The following is a 23672-nucleotide window of genomic DNA, read 5'->3' on the forward strand; positions in this document are numbered from 1 at the left end:
CGGTCGGGCGCCCCCTAGCCTCCCGGAGGCCGCACAGCCTCCCTGCCGTCCGCACGACTGGGCTGCAAGCCGCCTGGGGTCTCCGCCGCCCAGTTCTGCTCCGACTGGGAGCTCCCGAACCCTGGGAATTTCTTCCCGAGCGAAATCGATTCCAGCCCCTCCACACCTTCCAAGCCCCAGGCGGCATGGAAAGAAAAACGGGTAGGGGTGGCAGAGAGAGAAAAGGTGTCGGCATACCTTTCCGCGTTTCTCTTCTCCCGGGAGTCCGGTCAGCGTTTTGTCCTGGGTCTTCGTTACTACTTCCCACATACTCCATTCACCCCGGTACTGAGCGGCCGTGTGCCACCGTTAGCTTCCCAGGAAAGTGGAACTAAGAATCTTTTTTCCTAAATTACTTTGTAGGAGGATTTTAACAACAAATTTTCTTCAAATGTAAGCTAATGTCAAGACCGCAGGCAGGAGTCTGGATTTGGTCACTTTTTTTTTTTAATATTTTTTATTTCTAGGAGAGAGAGAGAGACAGCGTGAGCAGGGGAGGGTCAGAGAGAGAGGGAGTCACAGACTGAAACAGGCTCCAGGCTCTGAGCTGGCAGTCAGCACAGAGCCCGACGCGGGGCTCGAACCCACGAACCGCGAGATCATGACCTAAGCGAAAGTCGGACGCTCAACCGACTAAGCCACCCAGGCGCCCCTGGATTTGGTCATTGTAATGGCTCTGTTTTAGCTCTTTGCAACGAACCGTACTAAGAGTGCAGGACACGGCTGATAGCAGAATGTCCTGAACTCTAAAGCATACAGTGAGAAGAAAAAATTCCAAATAAATACATTATTACAATGCAAGGTAACGGTTATAGAAGCACCTACAGACATTTAGAGAACCTTGAATCACTACTGGAGAGCGGAGGAAGTTAAGGCAGATTTAAAATTAAGACAGAGGGTAAAGATCTCTGAGCTCTATTTTTGAAGATTAATTTTGAGCCCCCAGGCCAAAAAAAAAAAGGGGGGGGAGAGTATTTTGGGCAATGCTGACCATCTATAGAGGAGAAGTTTCAGGATGATTAGATAAAGATGAAACAGGAGGACTGAGGTGTGACGCTATTCTTCCCCTCCGTCCCTCACCCTAGGCAAAACATTATTGAACATCGATGTTAGGGATTAAACAAGGGACACAAGCCTGGCTCCTAGGTTTTGGAGCTTGAAATCTAGCGTGGAGTTGAGGGGCGAAGAAGGAAAAATACCTAACACAAGCAAATAAGTAAAATAAACATTGTAATAACTGTTGGAAGAAAACAAGTGCTGAGATTAATTTGGCCTCGGGGACAGGGAGCGGTTTCAAAGCTACGCCGAAAATTAAGCCGTAGCGAACTGGGCGCTGGAATTTCAGAACATGAACAGCTCCTGTAGATGTTAATTTTTACAAACGAGTTTCCACAGCTTGGAACGCCCAAAAACACCCTCCTACGGAAGCGTAGGGCCAAGCCACCTAAAGGCCTCAGATTTTACTGAAGCGCAGTGATTGACCTGCAAGTAAATTAGAAGGTCGTGTGTAGTTTCGTCTTGGCCCGCATCCAGAACCACTCCTATCTCGAGTGTTTCACAGACATCCTCACTTCTCAGGTTTTCAACATTCCATTTGAAGTGCCGACACACGCAGAAGCCGCCTTCCCGCCCCCCAGCCCCGGAGCCACCCAGCGGGAACATGGCGGGGCCTCCCCNTTCCAGGCCCGCTCAGTGCGTTTGTTCTGTTCACACACACGGTTTCCTAAGGCAATACGTTCTCATTTCGGCCCCAAGGAGATTCCTTTGTCTCTGTTACGTAACCGCTGTCTCTGTCGCGGCACCCGGAAGCCCTCCCGCCGTCCGCGAATGGTCTGTGCCGACCTCACCTCCGGTTCTAGGTGTCATGGCTGCCTCGAGAGATTAGGGCGCGTTTGCACCTGTGGTGGGGAGGGTCCGAGGCCCACCCCTGGGGACCGGCGAGGCCGAGTTGCGCCCCGGCTGTGGAGGCGACCGCTTCTCCGACCCCGCGGCCATGGCGGCGTCCGGGAGTGGTATGGCCCAGAAAACCTGGGAACTGGCCAACAACATGCAGGAAGCCCAGAGCATCGACGAAATCTACAAATACGACAAGAAACAGCAGCAGGAGATCCTGGCGGCGAAGCCCTGGACTAAGGAGTGAGGAGGTCCCTGGCGAGACGCAGGGAGGGAAGGGGTGGCGGGAGTTCGGGGCGCCCCGGGGAGTGGGGAGGCCCGGCGGGTGCAGAGCTTGCGCCTCACGGGCCGGGAGAATCGGTGCCCGAGAAACTGTGATCCGCCTTTTGTCTCCGCAAGTAGAGCCAAAGGCCCTCCAGGGGGTTACTTCGACCCCGTGCTGCCTCTTTAGCCAGCTGGCCTGCAGGGGACGACTCGGTTTGTCGTTTCTCGGGGTCTGTATTGTCTGTACGCCGCACCCTGCCGCAGCCTTCGCCTGACACCGTGTCGGGACCTTCAGCCGCTCTCAGACTGCAGCCTGCGCCCGTCTTCAGAACCTAAGTCCGCCCAAGGGCTCTGAAATAACTGTGAGCCCTCTTTTAGACCATCGGTTTTTGATTGCCATTAACTGTTTCAGGAACAATGAGGCGCCACCCAGTCTTCCAAAATTTTACTTAATCAGTTCACATAAGCTAGGAATTATATCAATAGAGTTGAAAGCTTTTTGCCCCTTAGCAAAAGCCCTGTGTCCCTGGGAATGTTGGTGAGTCAAGGACTCTGCCCACAGCACTGACCTTTCCTGAAACCTGATTGTGTTAGGGAGAGAGTAAAAAAGAGCAGTCTGTCCAATGGAAAGATAGAAAAGACAGTAGTGTCAACAAAATTCTTTTTCCTTCTTTCTCAGTTTTTTACAAGGACGAACTCTTGTCGGTATTCAGATCCAGCCGTGTTTATAAAGTATTTAATATACATTGAGTGCTGGGCTAGGAATTCCCGTATGTTATTTAATCTGCATGATGAGCCAGTGCTATATTGTTTTAAGTCCTCTCTGCACCACACGTGGGGCTCGAACTCGTGACCCCATGATCAAAAGCGGCTCTTCCAGCTGAGCCACCTAGGCGCCCGCAGTACTTTATTTTCATTACTTTTCTGCAAATATAGTAACTTATTTCATGATCACACTGAGGCAGTGAACTCTTAAGTGACAGTAGACTGAAGTTCACACCTCATAACTGTCACTAGTTAGTTAATTGGCCCTAGGAAATTAATGTATCTTCATTCTTTTATCTGTAAAAAGGAATTAAGATCTACCTATTGGTAGTGTCATAAAGATTAGATGAGATAATGTGTAAAAAATGGTCTGCAGTGCATGTAATAGGAGCACAATAACTTTTATCTTTTTTTCTTTTTCCCAGTAATTGGGGGAGCCAAGATTTTAATTCCTGTCTGGACGCCCCAAACCAGGTCTCCAAATTTTTCAGTTGTGATTGAAACCTGTGGGCGGACATCTTAAAAGGGCTTCTCAGAAACATTGACCACTTTGTTAAAGACTAGTTATCAAAGACTGCTTGTCTGCTTATTCTATAGCAGGCTATGCATTTTAGGTTGCTGTAGCCTATTAAATATTTGGAAATTGTCTGCTTCCCTTACTGTCCGACAGTGGCTCTAATTAATTATATTCATCCTAGCTCTCTTGGGCTGCACCAGTGAGTTGGAAAAATATAATTGCATTCAAGAGTACTTTAGTCACATCCACAGATGACAAACTCTGAACTAAAGATACTAGAGCTGCATTCTCAACTTTGAAGCTAATGACACAGAAGGAAACCACACACTTCAACACACTGATCTTTAAGAGTACTGTAAAAGATGGGTTAAGGCTGATAACAGCTAACACTTACAAAGTTTTAGCATGCATTAGGCACTAAGCTAAACACTTTATATACATTATTGCACTTTATTTCCTCCTTACAACAACTCTGAAATATTCCTATTTACAGATGAGAAACTGAGGCACAGACATGAAGTGGTTCTCTAGGCCACAGCTAGCATGGCAATTCAAAGACTCAAACGTAGGCAAATGGATGTCAGAATACACATGCTTAACCTTAAGGCCAGAAAGTTAGACCTGAGAATCATTAGGCACAGCCATCCAACTAAAGTCAGAATCAGAGATTTGGTGATTCCAGAATGCATGGAGAGAAAATCTATTGAACTGGTCATATAATTCCTTTCTACTTGAATAGCATATTAAAAAAACTATTCCAACCTTTTCCGTTCCGCTAAAAGGAAATACTTTGCAGGACTCTGACACGTTAGCATTTCCAGCCCCCTGCAGCAACTTCTGCTTCCTTTTTCTTTCCCAATCTTTCTCCCCCCCCATCACTGAAAATTCATTCAATACTTATTTGTTATCTTCACAAAAACTGTCTTTGAAATTGTGTTTTATATAAGAAAGTTAATTATACTATGCTTTTGTTTTGTAGTCACCATTACTTTAAGTACTGCAAAATCTCAGCATTGGCTCTATTGAAAATGGTGATGCATGCCAGATCAGGAGGCAACTTGGAAGTGATGGGCTTAATGCTGGGAAAGGTGGATGGTGAAACCATGATCATTATGGACAGTTTTGCTTTGCCGGTAGAGGGCACTGAAACCCGAGTAAATGCTCAAGCTGCTGCATATGAGTACATGGCTGCATATATAGAAAACGCCAAACAGGTAATAATGATGCTCCTTAAAGTTTAGTAACTCTACGAGTCTCATGGTGACTCTTGAGTTTCTAAACTTAAAACTATCCTCTTTACATTAAAGTTTGTATTTTAAGTTGTTTTCATCAATTTCTGTGTAAAATGTATGTGAGGTTAGCATGGATTTTTTTAAAACTAAATTCTTATACTCAAGAGAGTAGATCTTAAAAGTTTTCATCATAAGGAAAAAAAAGTTGTACCTAATGTGTGGTGATGGATGTTAACTACATTTTTTGTAGTGATCATTTTGCATTATGTACGTATATTGAGTCATTACGATGTACACCTGAACTAATACAATGTTATAGGTCAATTACATCTCCATAAAAAATTTTTTTAAATTCTCACACTCAAGATCAGATGTGTGTTTAAATCCAAAAGTTTGGAAACAACCTAAATGTTCCTGAGTATAAAACTGATTAAATAGATTATGGTATATCCATACAATGAACTGCAAGCCAGCCTGTAAGAAAAATAAAAACTAAAAAGTAGTTCTATATTTTTATTTACATGGTACAAACCCCACAACATTTTATTGAGTGAAAAAGCAACATATAGAACACTGAATGTGGTATGCTATTGTGTTCGCATTAATCTACATTTATGCAAAGAATATAAATTCTATACACAAAGAATATATCTGCAAGATAGGTATGTAAGCAACTGGTTATAGTAGTAACATCTGGGCTGAGAAACAGGATAGTTGAGGGGAACAAGGTGGGAGGGAGACTGAATAACCTTACTGTACTTGTTTCTTGTTAATTTTATGCTTCAGATAATATGTTTTGGGTATTATCAATGCCAAATAATTTTTTTTAACCGGAAAGGAGCATGTGCTATGAACTATTCTGCATGCTATTACTTTACTATAATGCTATGTAAACCGACAAATGTTGGATGTTTCTAAAATTAAACAGAAACCTCAATCTTCTTTGCCTCCTTCATTTGTTAGGTTGGCCGCCTTGAAAATGCAATTGGCTGGTATCATAGCCATCCTGGCTATGGCTGCTGGCTTTCTGGGATTGACGTTAGTACTCAGATGCTCAATCAGCAGTTCCAGGAACCGTTCGTAGCAGTAGTAGTAAGTATTTTTGCAGCCATTCTTAAGTAAGTTCTTCATGAAGATTTATTAAAGCCAAGTATACTGAGAAATATAAACTGTAGTAAAGAGCAATGATCTGGTGTCATGCTGCCTAGGATTGAATCTGAATTCCACCTCTTATAAGCCGGGACTTTGAACAAGTTGCTTAACCTCTTGGCATCTCTTGTCCCACTCTATAACATGAGGGTGACCACAGTACCCATGTCTCAGTTCCCTGCACGTAACAGGCATTCAGTAATGTTGACTGAAGTGAGTAGGTCAGGAATTGCTAGAGCAGCTCTTGTTATGCTCAGTGTTTTAGATGCAATCCAGGTTACTGTAAGATAGGTAGAAATTGTTTATCTGGTAAAAGAAAATTTTTGAAAAAGAGATAAACATATCTTCAAATAACATTCTTATATAGTATAATACCTAGATCTAATTTCCAAATTAACTATGAGATTTCTGTACTTACCCACTTTATTGAACTTTTTTATCGTGTTGGTTATTTTTTTCGTATTTTTTTTTCTATTTGGTTTATTTTAATCAGTGTTCATGTGTGTGTGCATGCATATAGTATTATATATACATATGTATTTCTAGGTTTATAATGTTTAATCAAATGGAAATATTTATATATATATTAAATATATCTTTCTTGTAGATTGACCCAACAAGAANTCCTTATAATTTTTAAGTGACTTATTTTTAAAGTTGTATTACGGTTTTGACCTAAAACAATTTAAAAATATTTACAAAATAGCAGTCTAACTACCACAAATTGTCCTCAGCAAAAGACAAAAACACTTATGCCATGTGTTTTTTGTTTTTTAATGTTCATTTGTTTATTTTGAGAAAGACTGCACACACGGGCAAGCGGGAAAAGGGCGGGAGGTGGGGGGTGGAATCCCAAGCAGACTCTGCACTTGTCATGTGCTATGTATTATTAACTTTACTAGAAAGTAGTCTTCATTTGTTAATAAGTATTTGTATGCCCATGGCATTCTGACAGGAACTATATAAGTAAGCTAAAAACATCAATTTCCTTCCCTGCAATCTGAAATAGATATTAGCATACATGTATATCACCTAAGGACAAAAAAAAAAGAATCTGTAAGCCAAATCAGCCATCAGCCATCAGCCACCAAATGGGGTTGAGGGAGAGGAGAATCAATATACTTTTTTTTTAAAAGTGGAATGTTTAAGTTCAATACGTGGCTCCCCAGAATTAATGTTTCTGTAAATGGAAAGCTGCATAGGAAACATATCTTTCCTGTGTTTTTTAAAATCTTCTATTTACTTTTTGTTGAGGGCTATAAACCCCCTGATGAAGGACCATCTGAGTACCAGACTATCCCACTTAATAAAATAGAAGACTTTGGTGTACACTGCAAACAGTAAGTAATTTTAAAATGTATCTAATGCCAAAATCATCATAGGAAATCGTAGAGATCATCCAGTCTAAGCCCATTTAAAGAAGCCATACTAAAACGAATGAATTATATATACTCTTTGAAATAGTGAATCTTAACAGTGTATGAATTACATCTCATTTTTTTTTTAACATTTATTTATTTATTTTGAGAGAGAGAAAGAGTGACCGAGCAGGGGAGGGGCTGAAAGAGAGGCAGAAAGAGAATCCTACACTCCTAGCACAGAGCCCAACATGGGGTTCAAACTCATAAACCATGAGATCATGACTTGAGCCAAAATCAAGAGTCAGATGTTCAACCGTCTGAGCCTTCCAGGTGCCCTTATATCTAAGTTTTTAAAAGTGTTAAAGAAACCAATGAAAACAGCGTTCTCTACCTTCTAAATATATCTTGCTACCTAATATTGACCCAAACCACCACCATCTGGATCCTGTACCAAAGCACTAGCCTTCTGACTAGTCTTCCAGCTTCTGCCCTTCACCCCTTTGAAGACTTTTTGTCAGCCAAACAATCTGTTAAAATGTAAGTCAGATCACATTTCTCCTTCTCCAGAATGATTTCCTGTATCACCAAGAACAGGATCCATAGTTCTACCATGGACTACACAGCCCTATGTGATCTGGCTCCTATTACCTCTCTGAGCTCATCTCCTGTCGCAAGACATTTGCTTTCTCCAGTCTGGCCATAGTGGCCTTCTTACGGTTGTTAGATGTGCCAGGCAGATATCTGCCTCGGGGCTTTTGCACTTGCTGTTCCCACTGCCAGGAAAATTGTTCCTTATTTCCACATGGCTCACTAACTACAATTATGGAATATCTGTTTATGGGTCACCTTAACAGAGAGAATGCTCACTAGTCCCCTTGTCTAACATAACACCTTCTAGTCACTCTATTTCAGTTTCCCAGCTTTATGTTTCTTCTTAGCAGTTGTCACAGTTTTTGCTTCCTTGTTGACCCCATTAGAACGTAAGCTTCGTGACAGGAGAATTAATTCACTGCTGTATCCTAACATTTAAAACGGCATGGCACACAGAAGGGTAGGCACCCCCATCCCCACCCCCAAAAAATGTTATTTAAGTGACTGTCTAGTGTCCATTTTCTCCAGACCTCCTATCTAAGCTTCTAGGAAAACCTTGACTACCGATGTACTACTACTCCTGTTTTTCTGCTCATAAATTCTTAGAAAATTCTAAAATTTCTAAAATTGGGTTTTTAAATATATCTGTCATCCTTGACATACGTCTGGGAAAAAACTATTCTTTTTTACTTTTCAGTTCGAGGCATAGAATTAAATCACATAATTGGTCCTACTGAAAAAAAATGTAAACCATTCCTGTTTAAGAGAGTTGCTCCTAAGTATGGAAACATCTTTGCTGTGATACATTCATTTTCAGAGTAACAATTTTTTTTATTTATATTGAGTTATAGTGGTATAAAAAGCTTATACCTTTAATACCTACACTGTTGTTTTCACCACCAACTGCAGCTTTTGAAACAAAGACTGAGGCAGTCTATGTTTTCTGTATCTAAACAAAACTACATTTCCTGTTTTACTGAAATAGGAGTCCATCAGAGAAGAATAGCAATTTCTAGCTATCTTCATTGCTAGAGCCTAGAATTTTGAGCCTGTAATTGCTAGGATATTCAAAGATGTTCTCTTAGGATCAGTTTCTAAATAAGAGAGAGTAAACTTTTTCATAGGGCAAATGAGTGGCTTAATTGTCCAGTTGAAAGAGCAGGGGTTTGGGACAGGCTGCTTACAGATCCATTTCTTAAATTATTTGGTGATGAGGTATTATTTGCAGTTATATTGATCTTTTTTCTGTCCTACTTTAAATCCCACATCACACTGCAGGCCCAAAATCCATTCTAAACATAGAATACAGTATAGATAATAAATACTTTTAACTTTAAAGAATCTTAGTGAAAATAGGACAAAAGTGTTTTTAAAGAAGCTAGTATGTTGTCAGTATTAGGCAGGGACACTGCTTGAAGAGTAAAATGGTTCTATGAAACTTATAATGAAAAACAACAATTTTGTACCATTCCCTTTCCCATCCCCCAGAGGCAGTCACTTAAACTATCATTATAGTTATTCCTGTGAGCATTAACCCCATATCTTCAAACATGCTGATGGTGCTACTTCTTGATTTTCAGCTCTAGGCAGTATCTACTTTTGACTTCCTGTACAGAAGAGGAGGATTTAGCTCCACAAGTAATTTTGAATGTTCTTCTTGTTTTCAGCTCTGCTACTGAGATTTGCAGCTAATCACTACATATTAAACAAAAATTTTCATTGCGTCAACCTATGGAATTAAAACAGTAATTACATTAAGGTGATCCATAAATTTTAAAACATAAAGTCTATTCTGAAACCTCAAGTTTGAGTTCCCTTATTTTCCATCCTTTATAAATCCAAATATGTGTTGCTATGTTCATCCTCTCATCTCTTTTTTCCTCAAGTATCAGAAATAAAACCCCTCCTTTCTAAAGCTGACCTGGCACCTCACTTCTTAAATACTCTCTTAAGTGTCTACAGTTCAGATGTAAAAATAAAACGGAGGTTTTTGATAATAGATACAACTTTCCATATCCTTTCTCTGCCACTTACTAGCTTTGAGTAAGGTCTTTTGTCTGTAAATGTTTGTCTATAGACTGGGAATAATAAATGCATTCTTTGTATGGTTATAGGGAAGATTAAATGAGAATATATGTAAAGCACTCAGGACATAATAGGTGCCCCCAAAATACACTGTTCCACTTCCACATTTCACTAGCTATGTCTTGTCCTTCTTCAGATCTGCAGAGGTATCTTAATGTTGCAAGGGCCCTCACTTAATTGCACCACGAACTTGAGCCTGAGCCTTTCTCTCTTCACGTCTGGTGCACCACAGTAGTATCTCGTGTGGTCTCCCTGCCTACAGTTTCTCTGTAAGACATCCTCCCACAGCCCGCTTCCTTAAACCACCTCTTTGGCCGTATTATTTTGGCCATATCCAGCACCTTCCATGAGTTCCCCTTTGTCTAGAAGGTAAAGTTTAAATTTTTTTTTAGGTTTTTATTTTCAAACCCCAATTAGTTAACATACAGGGTAATAGTAGTTTCAGATGTATAATTTAGTGATTCAGCACTTAACATACAATACCCAGTGCTCATCACAAGTGAAATCCTTAATCCCCATCACCTATTTAACCCATCCCCCCACCAAAAAATTTAAAATTCTTAATCTTTTATGTAATGTCTTCCACCACCTAGACCCCAGCGTAGCCTTCTAGATTTCCCTCACATACTTATTCTTCTATGGCTTAACTGTCCAGACAAAATGATTTACTTACTATTCCTTTTGTGGCTTTCCTGTTTGTAAGTGGATGCTCCCTGCCTAATGCCCTCCTTGTTATCAATATGTCCACACCACAGACTCATGTAACAGTTACTCTCAGTCCCGCCTTCTCCCTGGGGCTTCTGCAGCAGTTCTGTCTACATTAAGAGTACTCATTTAATTATGTTTAGTTAGTAGGTGATTAATTTTATATATGCACTGTAGCATCACTTCCTGTTATTCAGCACACATACTATATTTAATTTTTTGTGGATTCATGCCACATCTCCCCTATAAACAGTAATAGGCTCCTGAAGGTAAAGAAGTCCCTTGTGTTTCTTTGTATCCACTGATATACAGAATCTATTTATTACCTTTTTTAGGTACTCTAAGGATTCTGCTTTCAAGTTTGCCTTCCCAAAAAGTAATAGGTCCTAATTAGAAGATTAGAAAGGGAGAAATGGAAAATCCACATGTCATTTTCAGTATTTTTAAAAAGCTATCAAGAATTATCATTGACCCTAGAGAGCCAGGTCATTAAGCTTATGTCCTATTGGCTAGAATTTATTAATTCAATAACATGGGTAAACATATGTCATTCAGAAGTTCTGATGATTAGTTTGGGGGAATTTCTGGGCTCTATAATGGGAAGAAATATAACACAAGAAAGTTTAGTTAACAAAAGATTTAAAAGAAGAGTAAGGAACCCATGGCTACTGATTGTTCTATTGGTCTAAAAACGAAAACATAACTATTTGGATATAAAATGTAATTCCTTGGGGCACTTGGGTGGCGCAGTCGGTTGAGCATCCGACTTCGGCTCAGGTCATGATCTCAGAGTTCGTGGGTTCAAGCCCCGCGTTGGGCTCTGTGCTGACAGCTCAGAGCCTGGAGCCTGCTTCAAATTCTGTGTCTCCTTCTCTCTCTGCCCCTCCCCAACTCGCACTCTGTCTCTTTCCATCTCTCAAAAATGAATAAACGTTTAAATAAAAATAAAATGTAATTACATTTGGCCATAACTTTTATATATGGTTGAATTTTTTTTTTTTTCTGCTTACCAAATTTGTGCTTTTGTAGGTATTATGCCTTAGAAGTCTCATATTTCAAATCCTCGTTGGATCGCAAATTGCTTGAACTTTTGTGGAATAAATACTGGGTGAATACCCTGAGTTCCTCTAGCTTGCTTACTGTAAGTAATATATTCCCAAGGGATGTGTTTGAATTTTATCTAAGCTACATAAGTGGTTTAATATCCGGAATGCTTTTCCTAGAAAGGCGATACCTGACCTGGCCAAGACATCAGGGCTGGTATCACCTTCTGCATGACCAGACCTGGATTGGGATACTCGGCCAAGCCAAGGTCTTTGTCTTGTACTACTTAGACTCATTCCAAATGACAAATATAAGTAGCCAGACGTGGGTGAAATCTGCCCCTGCCTTAAAGAAACTTAGAGAAAAATACAAATTCTGTTTTTTGTTGTGTCCGGTGCCTCAGGCGGGACTCCAGTTACAAGCGACAGGAGACCCAGTCAAACCGGCCTAAACAAAAAGTTAATCTTGTAAGCTACAAAGTCCAGGAGTAGACTGGCACAGCAAGTTTGCATTCACGCGTAGTACTAAGTCTTGGTCTTTCTGTCTCAGGTTTGATTTCATGTCAGTTAGCATCAGCTTCAGGCTGGAAACAAGATGTCAGCATTACCTTCAGACCTCCCAGCCCCTCGGTGTCCCCTTCAAAAGAGAAGATCTAGAAACACACACGCAAAACCCCAGGCAAAACCTCACTGTGCCTGAGCCTTGTTTAGGCCACATTCCCTTCCTTAAACCTGCCCTGCCTGGGTCACAGAAATAAACACCAACAGTGGCTGTGCCAGGTTACATACTTCCCTGCTGGGCTGGAGTGGAAAAGTCTCTCTCAGGAGTCCACGGACTAAGAAGTAGGAAGGGTCATCCCCGGAAGAAAATCAGAATCCCATTAACTTGAAGTAGCAAATGTTGGGCAGCAAAAAATAAAATAAGTCACTGAATCTTTTCCAATAATCATTAAAACCTAATATACTTAGAAGGATATTTTACAGTTTGGTTGGCAACAGTTGCTTTCCTTTTTTTTTTTTTTAAAGTCGGCCACCTCATATCGTACAGTATAGCATAATGGTTAGAACCGCAAAATTTGGTATAAAATAAACTCCGTTCAAAAAAAAATCTGGCGCTTTACCAGCTATGTGACTTTCAGAAAGCTGTTTAATGAGCCTGATCCTTTCCTCGGGTTCAGTGATAATAGTACCTACATCAGGAAGTACCCTGAGAATTAAATGGAATTTTTTTTTTTTAAGTTTTATATATTTAAGTAATCTCTGCATCCATCACGGGACTGGAATTCACAACCCCAAGACCAAGAGTCACATGCTCCTCTGAATGAGCCAGCCAGGCGCCCCTAACTGAAATTCTTTATGTAAATAAAGCCTTTAGCAAAGTGCCTGGCACATAATAAAGCCTCAGTAGGCTTTTGTTATTTTTATTATTGTGATTTTTTCTTTGGTTCATTTATTTGTTAATAGGAAAAGGCCTCACTTGAGCATATTTTCTATGATTTTAAATACAGTTCTGACAAGCCTTCTGTTCTTATTTATTTATTTATTTATTTTAAGTTTATTTATTTTGAGAGAGCCCACAAGCAGAGGAGGGGGCAGAGGGAGAGCGAGAATCCCAAACAGGCTCCACACTGTCACCACTGAGACCAACATGGGGCTTGATCCTACTAACTGTGAGATCATAACCTGAGCCGAAACCAAGAGTCTGACGCTTAACTAACTGGGCCACCCAGGCGCCCCTGTTCTTATTTCTTACCCTCAACGGTCAGCAATAGCAAGTTAGAAAGCAGTAGAGTGATCATTATAGCATACTTTTATTAAGGGCTTCCTTTGTGCCAGACACTGCTAAATACTTTATAGGAGTTGTTTCCTTAGAGGCAAGTATACTAATAACAGCCAGAAGTGACACATTAGAGCAGCGGAAGAAAACACGAAGACCAGAGCGGTCTAAACCTTTGTGTGGAGGCGGACAGCTCTACGTATTCAGCCGGTGGCTATCCCTGTATTCTAGCATCGCATGTATTGAGGACATTAATAATCAAGTACAAGTTAAATTATACTTTTTCTTTTTCTGTGGTTTTATATCTGATACATTGCAGCATTTTAAGAAAAAAATTTATAAATATATGTTCAACTCCTCTCTTCCCCCAGCTAAAGCATGTAACCTAAAAGCTACCAGGAAAAAAGTTACTTTTCTGATTTAATTAGTTCCCTGTATTCATTCCATGTGTTTAAAATATAATGTTACTTATTTCATTTTAATAGTATAACTGTTGCTACCATCCTACATTTTTATGGCTTGAGCTAAATCTTCCAAATGTGCAGTGGTCTATAAACCTTAAAGTTTTCTTCAATCTTTGGGGGCAGGGAATGTATTGGTGTCTTAAATCATTTAGATCTAGCCAAAGTGAATATAAATACATTGTTAAAAAATATCATCATCCCATAAACTCATTGGAAGATCTGGTAGCATTGTAGAGTGCCCTCTGTAGTGACTGATGACAGCAAATAACTTCATGTTTGGTGGGTGAACTGTATTTCCCGTACACTGTCTTGCACACTGAGTAAATAGAGTAACATACTAATTGTTGCCAAGTTGTTTATTAATCCTGATTCTCTTCTATTGAAGAGGAATGAAATGGAATATGTACTTCATATCTCATCTTTGTGAAAATTTGTTTTATATTTTAGACTATAACATTTTAAAAAAGATATCCCATAAAAATGCTTAAGTGTTAAATGCTTAAGTTACGTATGTAACTTAAAATTTTTTTTATAAAATATTAAAGGACAAAATGGTATCTATAGCACTTATCAAATGTAGGTGTTTATGCAAGCATATAGCAGTACTCTGAAAATATAACTAATTATAGCTAGGTGGAGGGATTATAGGTATTTCCTTTTTTCTTTATACTGTTCAGCATTTTCCAAACTTTCTGCAATAACTATTAATTTTCTAGTCAGAAAAGCTAAAACAAATGTTATTTTTTAAAAACTGGTATAAGTACTAATTCTGAAAGTTCAATGAGAACAAATAACAAAATTAGCTAATAATTATTAAGCCTTTACCAGGTGCCATGACAGTCCGAGGAGCTTTATATATGTTACTTTATATACATCACTCAATTTAATCTTTATAAGTCGCCTCAATATAGAAATTATTGCTCTCCTCCCCCATTTTCAGAAGATGACCTAAAGGCACAGAAAAGTAAAGGAATTCTCCCAAAGCTTCCAACTAATCTGCAGCAGGGTCAGACCTGAGACTCAGACCTTTGTACTTCATAGCCTCTCATAATAACAAATATTAGATTTAAGGAGTCAAAAAGAAGAATTCCAGATTTAATCTTTAAATTATAAAACGGGGAAAACTGAAATTGAACTGTTTGAACTTTGGAGTCAGTTTTTACAAATTTTGATTTTTCTTCACTGACTACTTATATTTCATGGTAGAATTCTTTGTAAATGAAATATTCTAAATAGAAAAAAACCTATTTACATATATATGTATGTATCTATACACACACACTGACACTATACCATCTTCCTTGTAGAATGCAGACTATACCACTGGTCAGGTCTTTGATTTATCTGAAAAATTAGAACAATCAGAAGCCCAGCTGGGACGAGGGAGTTTCATGTTGGGTTTAGAAACACATGACAGAAAGTCAGAAGACAAACTTGCCAAAGCTACAAGAGACAGGTAAGAGCAAACCTATTCCTGCCCCTCTTTTGTTCCTAAATTTGCACATTATATATAGTAGGATTCAAGTAAGTTTCAACTTACGTACAACTTAGAATTGTACCTGAGTATTATTAACTTCTTGGGACCTTCAAGAGTTGTCAAATGCAAATTTTAACTTAGAAAATTTCAGTTAAAACATTAAAGGCTTAAAGATCTGGGTAATGTAGCGAAAAACTCCAAGTCACCTTTTTTAGGTTTAGCTAGGAAGTGTAACAAAGAAAACCCATCATCACTGGATCTTTAAAAGAAAAAACTTTTGCAAAAGGACATCCCCATCTATTCTAACTTAATCACCTTTTATGGGTGTATGTTGAGATTTCTTAAACTAATCAAATTTCACATTTTAATGAAGAAATCTAGTATCACAAGAATTATTGCATTTCTCTTAAGTTTTTCTTCTGAAATTATCCTTAATACAGTAATTTAGCATCCCAAATCTCACTCCCAAGAACTTTTAGGAACAAACCTAGAAACGTGTTCTCTAATAACTTACAAAATAATCAGGTGGCCCTTCAGATGCACGGAGGACTGGGAAGAATATTTAAATAACATTTACTTTCACAAAGGTTTGACTTTTAATGTGATAATTAGAAGCAGAAAGGAAGGGAAGACTATGTTGACATCTCTATAAACTTATACCTTGGTATCCAGAAAAATGGCACTGGTCAATAGGAAAGATAAAGGAGAGGGGAAGGGAGAGTGTATTTGGAGGAAGCCATCTTGGGTTAAAATTATCTCATTCCTTTCTTTTCCATGAGTTTTTAGAAGGTATAGAGCTAGTGGCCTGGATAAAAAGTACATTTTTCTTTGATGTTAGGTCTCATTTTTGGTACCGGCACTGAATATATGTTTTTGCTAATCTAGATACTGTCTGTGATTTGTAATTTTATCTACATTTATATCTCAGTTTCTTATGAAGCAAAAATTTCACAGAAAATTGGTGGGGTTTTTTGGGGGTTTTTTTTTTGTTTTGTTTTTGCTTTTAAATTTTTATCAACTCTAAAATCTAAGTCCTTTACCCAGTGTAACTTTGACTTTTAATTGTTTGAAGGAAGTTTGTGATTACTTAAGAAGAAAAAGCATAGGAGTCTTTAAAATCTTTCTGTAATTATTCTAAGTAATAAATAATAAGGAATAGCAGATTTTAATGTAATATTAGAATCAGTCTTTAATTATGACATATGTAATTTCAGACACCTTCCAAAACAGAACTTTCCCCAAAACTCTTGATAAGTAACAAAATTAACTGTTATGAATTACAGTGAAACCTTGGATTGTAAATAACTTGTTTTTGCAGAACACTTGCAAAAACAAGCAAATATTTCTAATAGGTTTACGTTGATAAACAAGCAGTGTCTTGCAATACAAGTAGTATGTGATGACAAACAGCACATGAACACCACTGAGCCAATAGCTCGTGAAATTTGCTTTGATATATGAGGACTGTGGATTACAGGCATGTTTCTGGGACAAATTATGCTTGCAAACCAAGGTTTTACTGAATATCATATTTTATGCTGTTAATTCTCTTGTGAAGATTCTAGTAAGTATAGTTGACTCTTGAAAGACATGGGTTTGAACTACATGGGGTTTTTTTATAAATACAGTATAGCAATGTGAATGTAGATTTTCTTAACGCTTTCTTTTCTCTAGCTTATTTTGTTATAAGAATACAGTATATAATACAGGTAACATACAAAATATGTGTTAATCAACTATTTATCAGTAATGCTTCCCATCAACAGTAGGCTATTAGTAGTTTAGTTTTAGGGGAGTCAAAAGTTAAATGTGAATTTTTTTCAACCGTGCAGCAGAGTTGGTACCCTTAACCCCCACATTATTCAAAAGTCAACTGTAATGAGATGGTTAAGAGACATGCAGAAGGCTAAAAATCAGAAGAGTAAACTGTAAATTGTTGTGATTTGTGGAGCGTGAATAGAAATGAAGATCATTATTGGGGGTACAAAAATAGAAAGGGGGGGGAACTTGCGTGCTTGAAAGTTTTCAGTTCTTGTGACATTATGTGATGTGTTTTTTTCTTTGCAGCTGTAAAACTACCATAGAAGCTATCCATGGATTGATGTCTCAGGTTATTAAGGATAAACTGTTTAATCAAATTAACATCTCTTAAACAGTCACTAAGTAGTACTTTTGACTGAAAGCCAGTATGAGAAAAATGCTCAAGTAACACTTTAAAACCAGTTACCAAAAATCTGATTAGAAGTATAAGGTGCTCTGAAGTGTCCTGAATATTAATATCCTGTAATAAAACTGTTTAAAATGCAATTGTTCTTTCATTATTTTGTGGGAGCGGTTACATTATTTTTCTAGTATCCTTTAATGTTCTTAAATATAAGAGTCTTGCCTATCTAAGTCAAAGAATTTCAGCACTTCACTTGCCATACTGATTATCAGAGCCACTTTTCAATTTGCCTATACTTTCTTTTGGTAGTCCATTAGTAAAATAGAATTTAATTTTTTTGTTCTTATGAAATGTTAACCAAGTCACACGCCAGAAGTTATTTTCCTGAAAATTAAATAACTTAAGATAGAGCCTAACATAGGTTTTCTAGGCATTCAAATATTTACCAAGTATCTTTACTGAACAGGCCCAGTTTTACTCTGCAGATATTCTGAGCAAGATAGACAAGGCCGCTGTCCTCACAGAACTTACCATGGAGACGAAAGCTAAGTTAACAAGAACTATGTGTACTAGGAAGGGAGAGATAGTATGCTGGGAAGCTCAGGAGGAACACTTACACCAGAGACGAGTTACAAGCGTAGGCTTCCTGGAGGAAGTGACCTGACAAACAGCTGAAATGTAAAAGACGAGAGAACTAGCCAGAAAAGCAAAACGAGGAGGCAAGTTTATAAGCAAAGAGTACAGCAATGTGTAGAAGGCGAGAGGCAGAGAGCAAGAATCTAGTACCTTCAAGAACTGAAATTCTATCAACCTGAGAGTGTCCAGTCAGACGTGAGAAGTAGCAAGAGAGACTTTAATAGATGAGTGTGTTGGGGCGCCTGGGTGGCTTAGTCGGTTAAGCGTCCGACTTTCGCTTAGGTCATGATCTCGCGGTTCGTGGGTTCGAGCCCCGCGTCGGGCTCTGTGCTGACTGCCAGCTCGGAGCCTGGAGCCTGTTTCAGAGTCTGTGACTCCCTCTCTCTGACCCTCCCCTGCTCACGCTGTCTCTCTCTCTCTCTCTCTCTCTCCTAGAAATAAATAAAACATTTAAAAAAAAAAAATTAGATGAGTGTAGACCCTGCAGAGGCATTTCGGACTTTATCCTAATAGCAATGGGATTGTAAAGGTTTTAAACAGCAAAAATGTACTAGATTGATGTTTCTAAGAGTACTGTTGAGAGATCTGGGGGTGAGGGCTGGCTGAGAGCAAATGAGATGACTTGTGGAAGACAGTAAAAAGACCGGAAAATCATGGAAACATCAAATATCAAAATCGGCGGAGGAAAAGGATACCACAGGAGCAGAAAACTTTAATTTACCACTGACCTGACACGCTGCCAAAAGGTCAAGGAAAACAAAGCCTAAAAGTTTTTCATTAGGTTTAGCAATGAGGTAGTCTTTGGTAAGATGAAGAAGCCCCTTAATGTTAGCATCCAAATACATTCTCCGACGGTTGATGTGATATGTTAGCATTTTGGTCTCATTTTGTAATCTTTTTTTTTTAAGTAGTCTTTATGCTCAATGTGGGGCTTGAACTGATGACCCCGAGATCCAGCTGAACCATCCAGGGCACCCATTATTTTGTAACTCTATATAAAAGGTACCCCCAATTTCAGATAGTTCAAACTGACCTGCATTTTTATACACTTTAAGAAAAAAAATAGGGGCACCTGGGTGACTCATTTGGTTAAGCATCCGACTTCAGCTCAGGTCCTGATCTCATGGTTTGTGGGTTCGAGCTCCGCATCGGGCTCTGTGCTGACAGCCAGCTCAGAGCCTGGAGCCTGTTTCAGATTCTGTGTCTGTCTCTCTCTCTGACCCTCCCCTGCTCATGCTATCTCTGTCTCCCAGAAATAAATAAAACATTAAAAAAAAATGCACCCAACAGGCAGCCAAAACGATTTACTGCCATAGCCTTTAGCAACACCTTTAGGAACAGGATGAATGGTTAAGTTGACATGAAAGAGTAAGGAGTCATTGGAGTCACCATTAAAACATAGTAGGAGTTTTCATTCTGACTTAAATATAGTTAATCCACATTTAATTTGACATTCATGACCTACTAAACAAGACACCTTGGTGTTAATGGAAAATGCATATAACAATTACTAGGAAAAGAAAGTGTTTCAGTCCTAACTTCATTGGACTCATTTTGAGAAGTCTCCACATTTCAGTAATGATGCCTTGATTAGAAGTAATATACATATTCACATAAAAAACTCCAATTGCTGGGACACCTGGGTGGCTCAGTTGGTTGAGCATGTCTGACTTCAGCTTAGGTCATGATCTCACAGTTTGTGAGTTTGTGAGTTTGAGCCCCATGTCGGGCTCACTGCTGTCAGCCTATCAGCACAGAGCTCACTTTAGATCCTCTGTCCCCTCTCTCTACCTCTCCTCTGCTTATGTGCTCCCCAAAATATATAAACATATACTTTTTAAATCAGTTGCTTAAACAATAAAAAGAATTTGTTTGCTCACCTGAGTCCGGAATCATATTTGGTTTAGGGACGGTTGGATTAGGCTTCCTGTTAGGGTCCTCAGCTCTGCCTTCCACATGTTGACGTAAACCTAAAGCTGGACTCCTTCACACTGGCTGCCCACCACACCACCCACTTAGGGTGAAAGGGTTGCTCATGACTGTCAAAATAAGATTCTAACTTCACTCTGGTCAAATGGATCATGAGCTCACTCCTGAGATTACATACAGAGACTGGTTTAAACCAATTAAGGGTCACACCTGAGATCAGTGTATTACCAAAATGTGTAACTACTATACACTGAGAGGCAACCAACAATGTCCCATCTGCTCAGTGATCCAATCCAGCAAAAAATGACCCAGAAAGGAGCATTTGCCCTTTATTGTAAATGTATTTGCTTTATTAAGAAGCAAGATCCTTTACAAATATTTTTAAAGCATATCTTTAAACCGTAATGTATTTTCATGATCACTTTTGGCATAAATGCTCCAATTTAGATTAATGAGCTCTTAGGAAATCAAGGTTTAATTGCAGCCATCATTCAGACACTAAGTTGTGAATTGGGGTTGCCTTTTCCTGCAAGGTATTATCTTACAGTCTTGAGCTATTCAGGAGCTGAAAAGAGCATTTTCTGAGTCGTCTGTTTTTTGTTAAGTTTCAATTTTTTTGGAGATAATTTCTCAAGTTCTTTGGTGATAATATACAGGAAACGTCACTCGTCATCAAAAACTTAATCCCAGTGTCCAAATAATAAGCCTGGAGCCAGAAGCACCGGCTGGAGCAAAGATAGAAAAATCAGTGTATATGGAATGGGGATTGGGACCAGTCAAGAGTACATACAGCAAGATCCCAGAGTCAACAGTTTTCCAAATTTTCCATGTTGTTTTAGTATCTCAAGGTCCTTGTTCAAAACAATTCAGCAGTACTATGTATTATTGAGAATTTATGCATTTACTACCATTTTTTGGTTACAATGTCCAATTATGAAGTGAGTTCTTCATTCTACAGGTTTTATTTATTAACAATAAGATACCACACACAGGCTGTTATTGTGAAATCAGTAGTACTGCCAAGAAAAGAACCAATGAGAAAAGAAGCCATTTGTGCTCCATTTTTTCTGAATTTGAAAAGTAAGTTCTGGGACAAACATCATGTGCTCCATTTGAGGGATCAACTGTGAAGACTGTTGTCACAAATTAGTAGGACTACCTGGTATTCAGAATTTTGAAAAATCACTGCGTTGCACAATATAATAATAAACTGACCAACAGTGCAGCCATATGGAAAATAAACACAGAAGAGCAAGAACATAAGTAACAATGAATCACAGAAACTGAGAGTTGGAGTGCTGCATATTGCAGAGGTTCAGAGTTTCCAAAAACTGTTCTATGAGTGATGAGGTACAGATGCGTAAGTCATGCATGCAGAGGGGAGTTCATTTATATTGCTAAGTCTGCACTGTATCCACATGTAGCTGAATAAACTGAGCTGAACAGAGACCGTTGAATCTCCAAGGTTTCTTTCTATATTTCTGGATTATTTTAAGTATAAACACCGAAGACATAGATTGGTGGACAAAGTTGGGAGCAGGGGCTGTTTGAGTGTTGGTGGTGTTGTTTTTGAAGACAGGAAAATATATTACACAGAATGACAGCTGTTACTTTTACTCATCCTTATTACATAAAATAAGTAAAAGATTATATGTTAAAATTATGATGAGGTATTTATTTCATTCACTATTTAGTAACTGATATATCTTTATCACTGTTTGCAAAATATTAGTTAGAAAATTGAAAACCTAATTGTGTGTTCTCTTGTTTTAGCTTGTTTTCTATACAAGTTCCAACAGCAAATAAATTTACCTTCTTAGGGGGAAAGTGCTAGTTTAAGGATTTTAATTAATTTCTTCTCGGTAACCAGTTTGTACGTTTCAAAACTTTTCTAAACCTTTTATCCAAATATTAGTGGAAGAAATACCACCTACCTTTGTAAATATAAAGTTATGATCTACTTATCTTAGAAAATTAATAACACAAAGCTCAAGTCAACTATAACCAGACTGGCATATTTAAACTTTTGATCTCAGAAATCAGAAATATATTTCAAAAATAAAATAAGGAACTCTGTCATTTGGGGTCAAATTTGGGAGGAAATAGCTAAAATCACAGCTTGATAACTAGCACCAATGATTAATTGCTTTTTCAACATGTGGATTATCTTGGTGCCAAAAATTATGGAACAATTGCCTAACAAATTGTAGAGTCCCTGATGTCAGTACTCATATTTTCTTTGGATTATACTAAGCAATTATGCTAAACTTTCTAATGACTGAGTAAAATGGTATTGTGCCTTGAGGCACATTTTGATGAACTACAGTTGTACTTTTCATAACCTAAGAGGCACATGCACAAAGAAATGTATTGTCCAGAATAGGGCTTTGTGACCTTACTGTTAGATTTCAGAGAATCATAAATATCTATCATGTAACTATGAATATGTTTATCATTAATAGTCATTACTTTAAACTATTTACCTTCCTGAAAAATTAGCTGGTAAAAACTCATCTCCAAATAAATGTTTGATTTAAATAGCTCCATTTTTGTTCCTAGAATTTTCTACTTCATACCACATCCTCATATTCAGTTCAATTTATTACTTGTACTAAATTTATTTGTATTTATTTGTATTTATTACTTGTACTGTATTTATGATATCAAATAAATAACTTTAAAAGATGCATGTAGTTAGCTTTAATATTTTCCTTCAACTTCTATGTAATCTATTGTTTCTTGCATGTGTTTCCAGTATACTTGAGGCTATTATTATCTTAAGATTCTGGGCTTAAATAAAGTAACACAAATTAGGATAAATAAGAAATTAACGTATGATCTCACATTATGAGGACATAGCCATGGTTGAATAATTATAATGGTCTTAATATTTAGGTAAAATACTACATCACTTAAAATTAAGGAACTATTGACTATTGAAATAGTAATTTATTTAGACAGACAATAACACAAAGAACTTCTAGTTATCCCCAGATCTAAAGTTACATTAAATATGAGAATTTAGAGCACGAATATAAATTGTATTTTCTAACTCTCAGGCTCTTGCAACCAGATTTCTAAGAGCATCTTTGATAATACTATATTTATCATATTAATATCACATTACAATAACATTACATTTCAGTCAAGATTTTGAGGGGTGCCTGGGTGGCTCAGTTGGTTGAGTGTCCGACTTTAGCTCAGGTCATGATCTCACACTCGTGAGTTCGAGCCCCGCGTCAGGCTCTGTGCTGGCAGCTCAGAGCCTAGAGCCTGCTCCGGATTTCTCTCTCTCTCTCTCTCTCTCTCTCTGTGTGCCTCCCCAACTCGCACTCTCTCTCAAAAATAAACAAACATAATAAAAAAATTTTTTGAATTTCAACTTTTCATAAAGTAGCAACTGTTCTCTCATTCAAATTCTAAATATAATAAAATTAGTTTTTCCTAATAACAAAGGGAAATTTTACATTCTGCCTTATGGGTTAAATGCTGCTATATATCAAAATCCAAATTTCACACTGTGGCCTAAGGGCTGACCTGATTCCTGTTCATCTTTCATTCCCTTCTCTCCCTACCCCCTC

General features: G+C 38.3%; 2 protein-coding genes across 2 annotated transcripts in view; one reads left to right on the forward strand and one right to left on the reverse strand.

Annotated features, from left to right (window-relative positions):
- Nucleotides 1–387, reverse strand: part of CSPP1 (centrosome and spindle pole associated protein 1) — a 132598-nt gene extending 132211 nt beyond the window's left edge. The window contains exon 1 of the mRNA XM_077751774.1: nt 238–387. The gene's annotated coding sequence lies outside the window, so the exon portion shown is untranslated. The remainder of the gene's footprint in view (nt 1–237) is intronic.
- Nucleotides 388–1753: 1366 nt separating this feature from the next.
- COPS5 (COP9 signalosome subunit 5) lies at nt 1754–17669 on the forward strand. Its single transcript, XM_077751823.1, has 8 exons — nt 1754–2175; nt 4458–4692; nt 5674–5802; nt 6467–6490; nt 7114–7199; nt 11631–11742; nt 15193–15341; nt 17430–17669. The coding sequence occupies exons 1-8, from the start codon at nt 2033–2035 to the stop codon at nt 17512–17514; spliced, it is 963 nt and encodes a 320-aa protein (XP_077607949.1). The 5' UTR covers nt 1754–2032; the 3' UTR covers nt 17515–17669.
- The last annotated feature ends 6003 nt before the right edge of the window (nt 17670–23672 follow it).

The sequence above is a fragment of the Crocuta crocuta genome, unplaced genomic scaffold (assembly GCF_008692635.1).
Source record: "Crocuta crocuta isolate KB4526 unplaced genomic scaffold, BGI_CrCroc_1.0 scaffold20, whole genome shotgun sequence".
Taxonomy (NCBI): domain Eukaryota; kingdom Metazoa; phylum Chordata; class Mammalia; order Carnivora; family Hyaenidae; genus Crocuta; species Crocuta crocuta.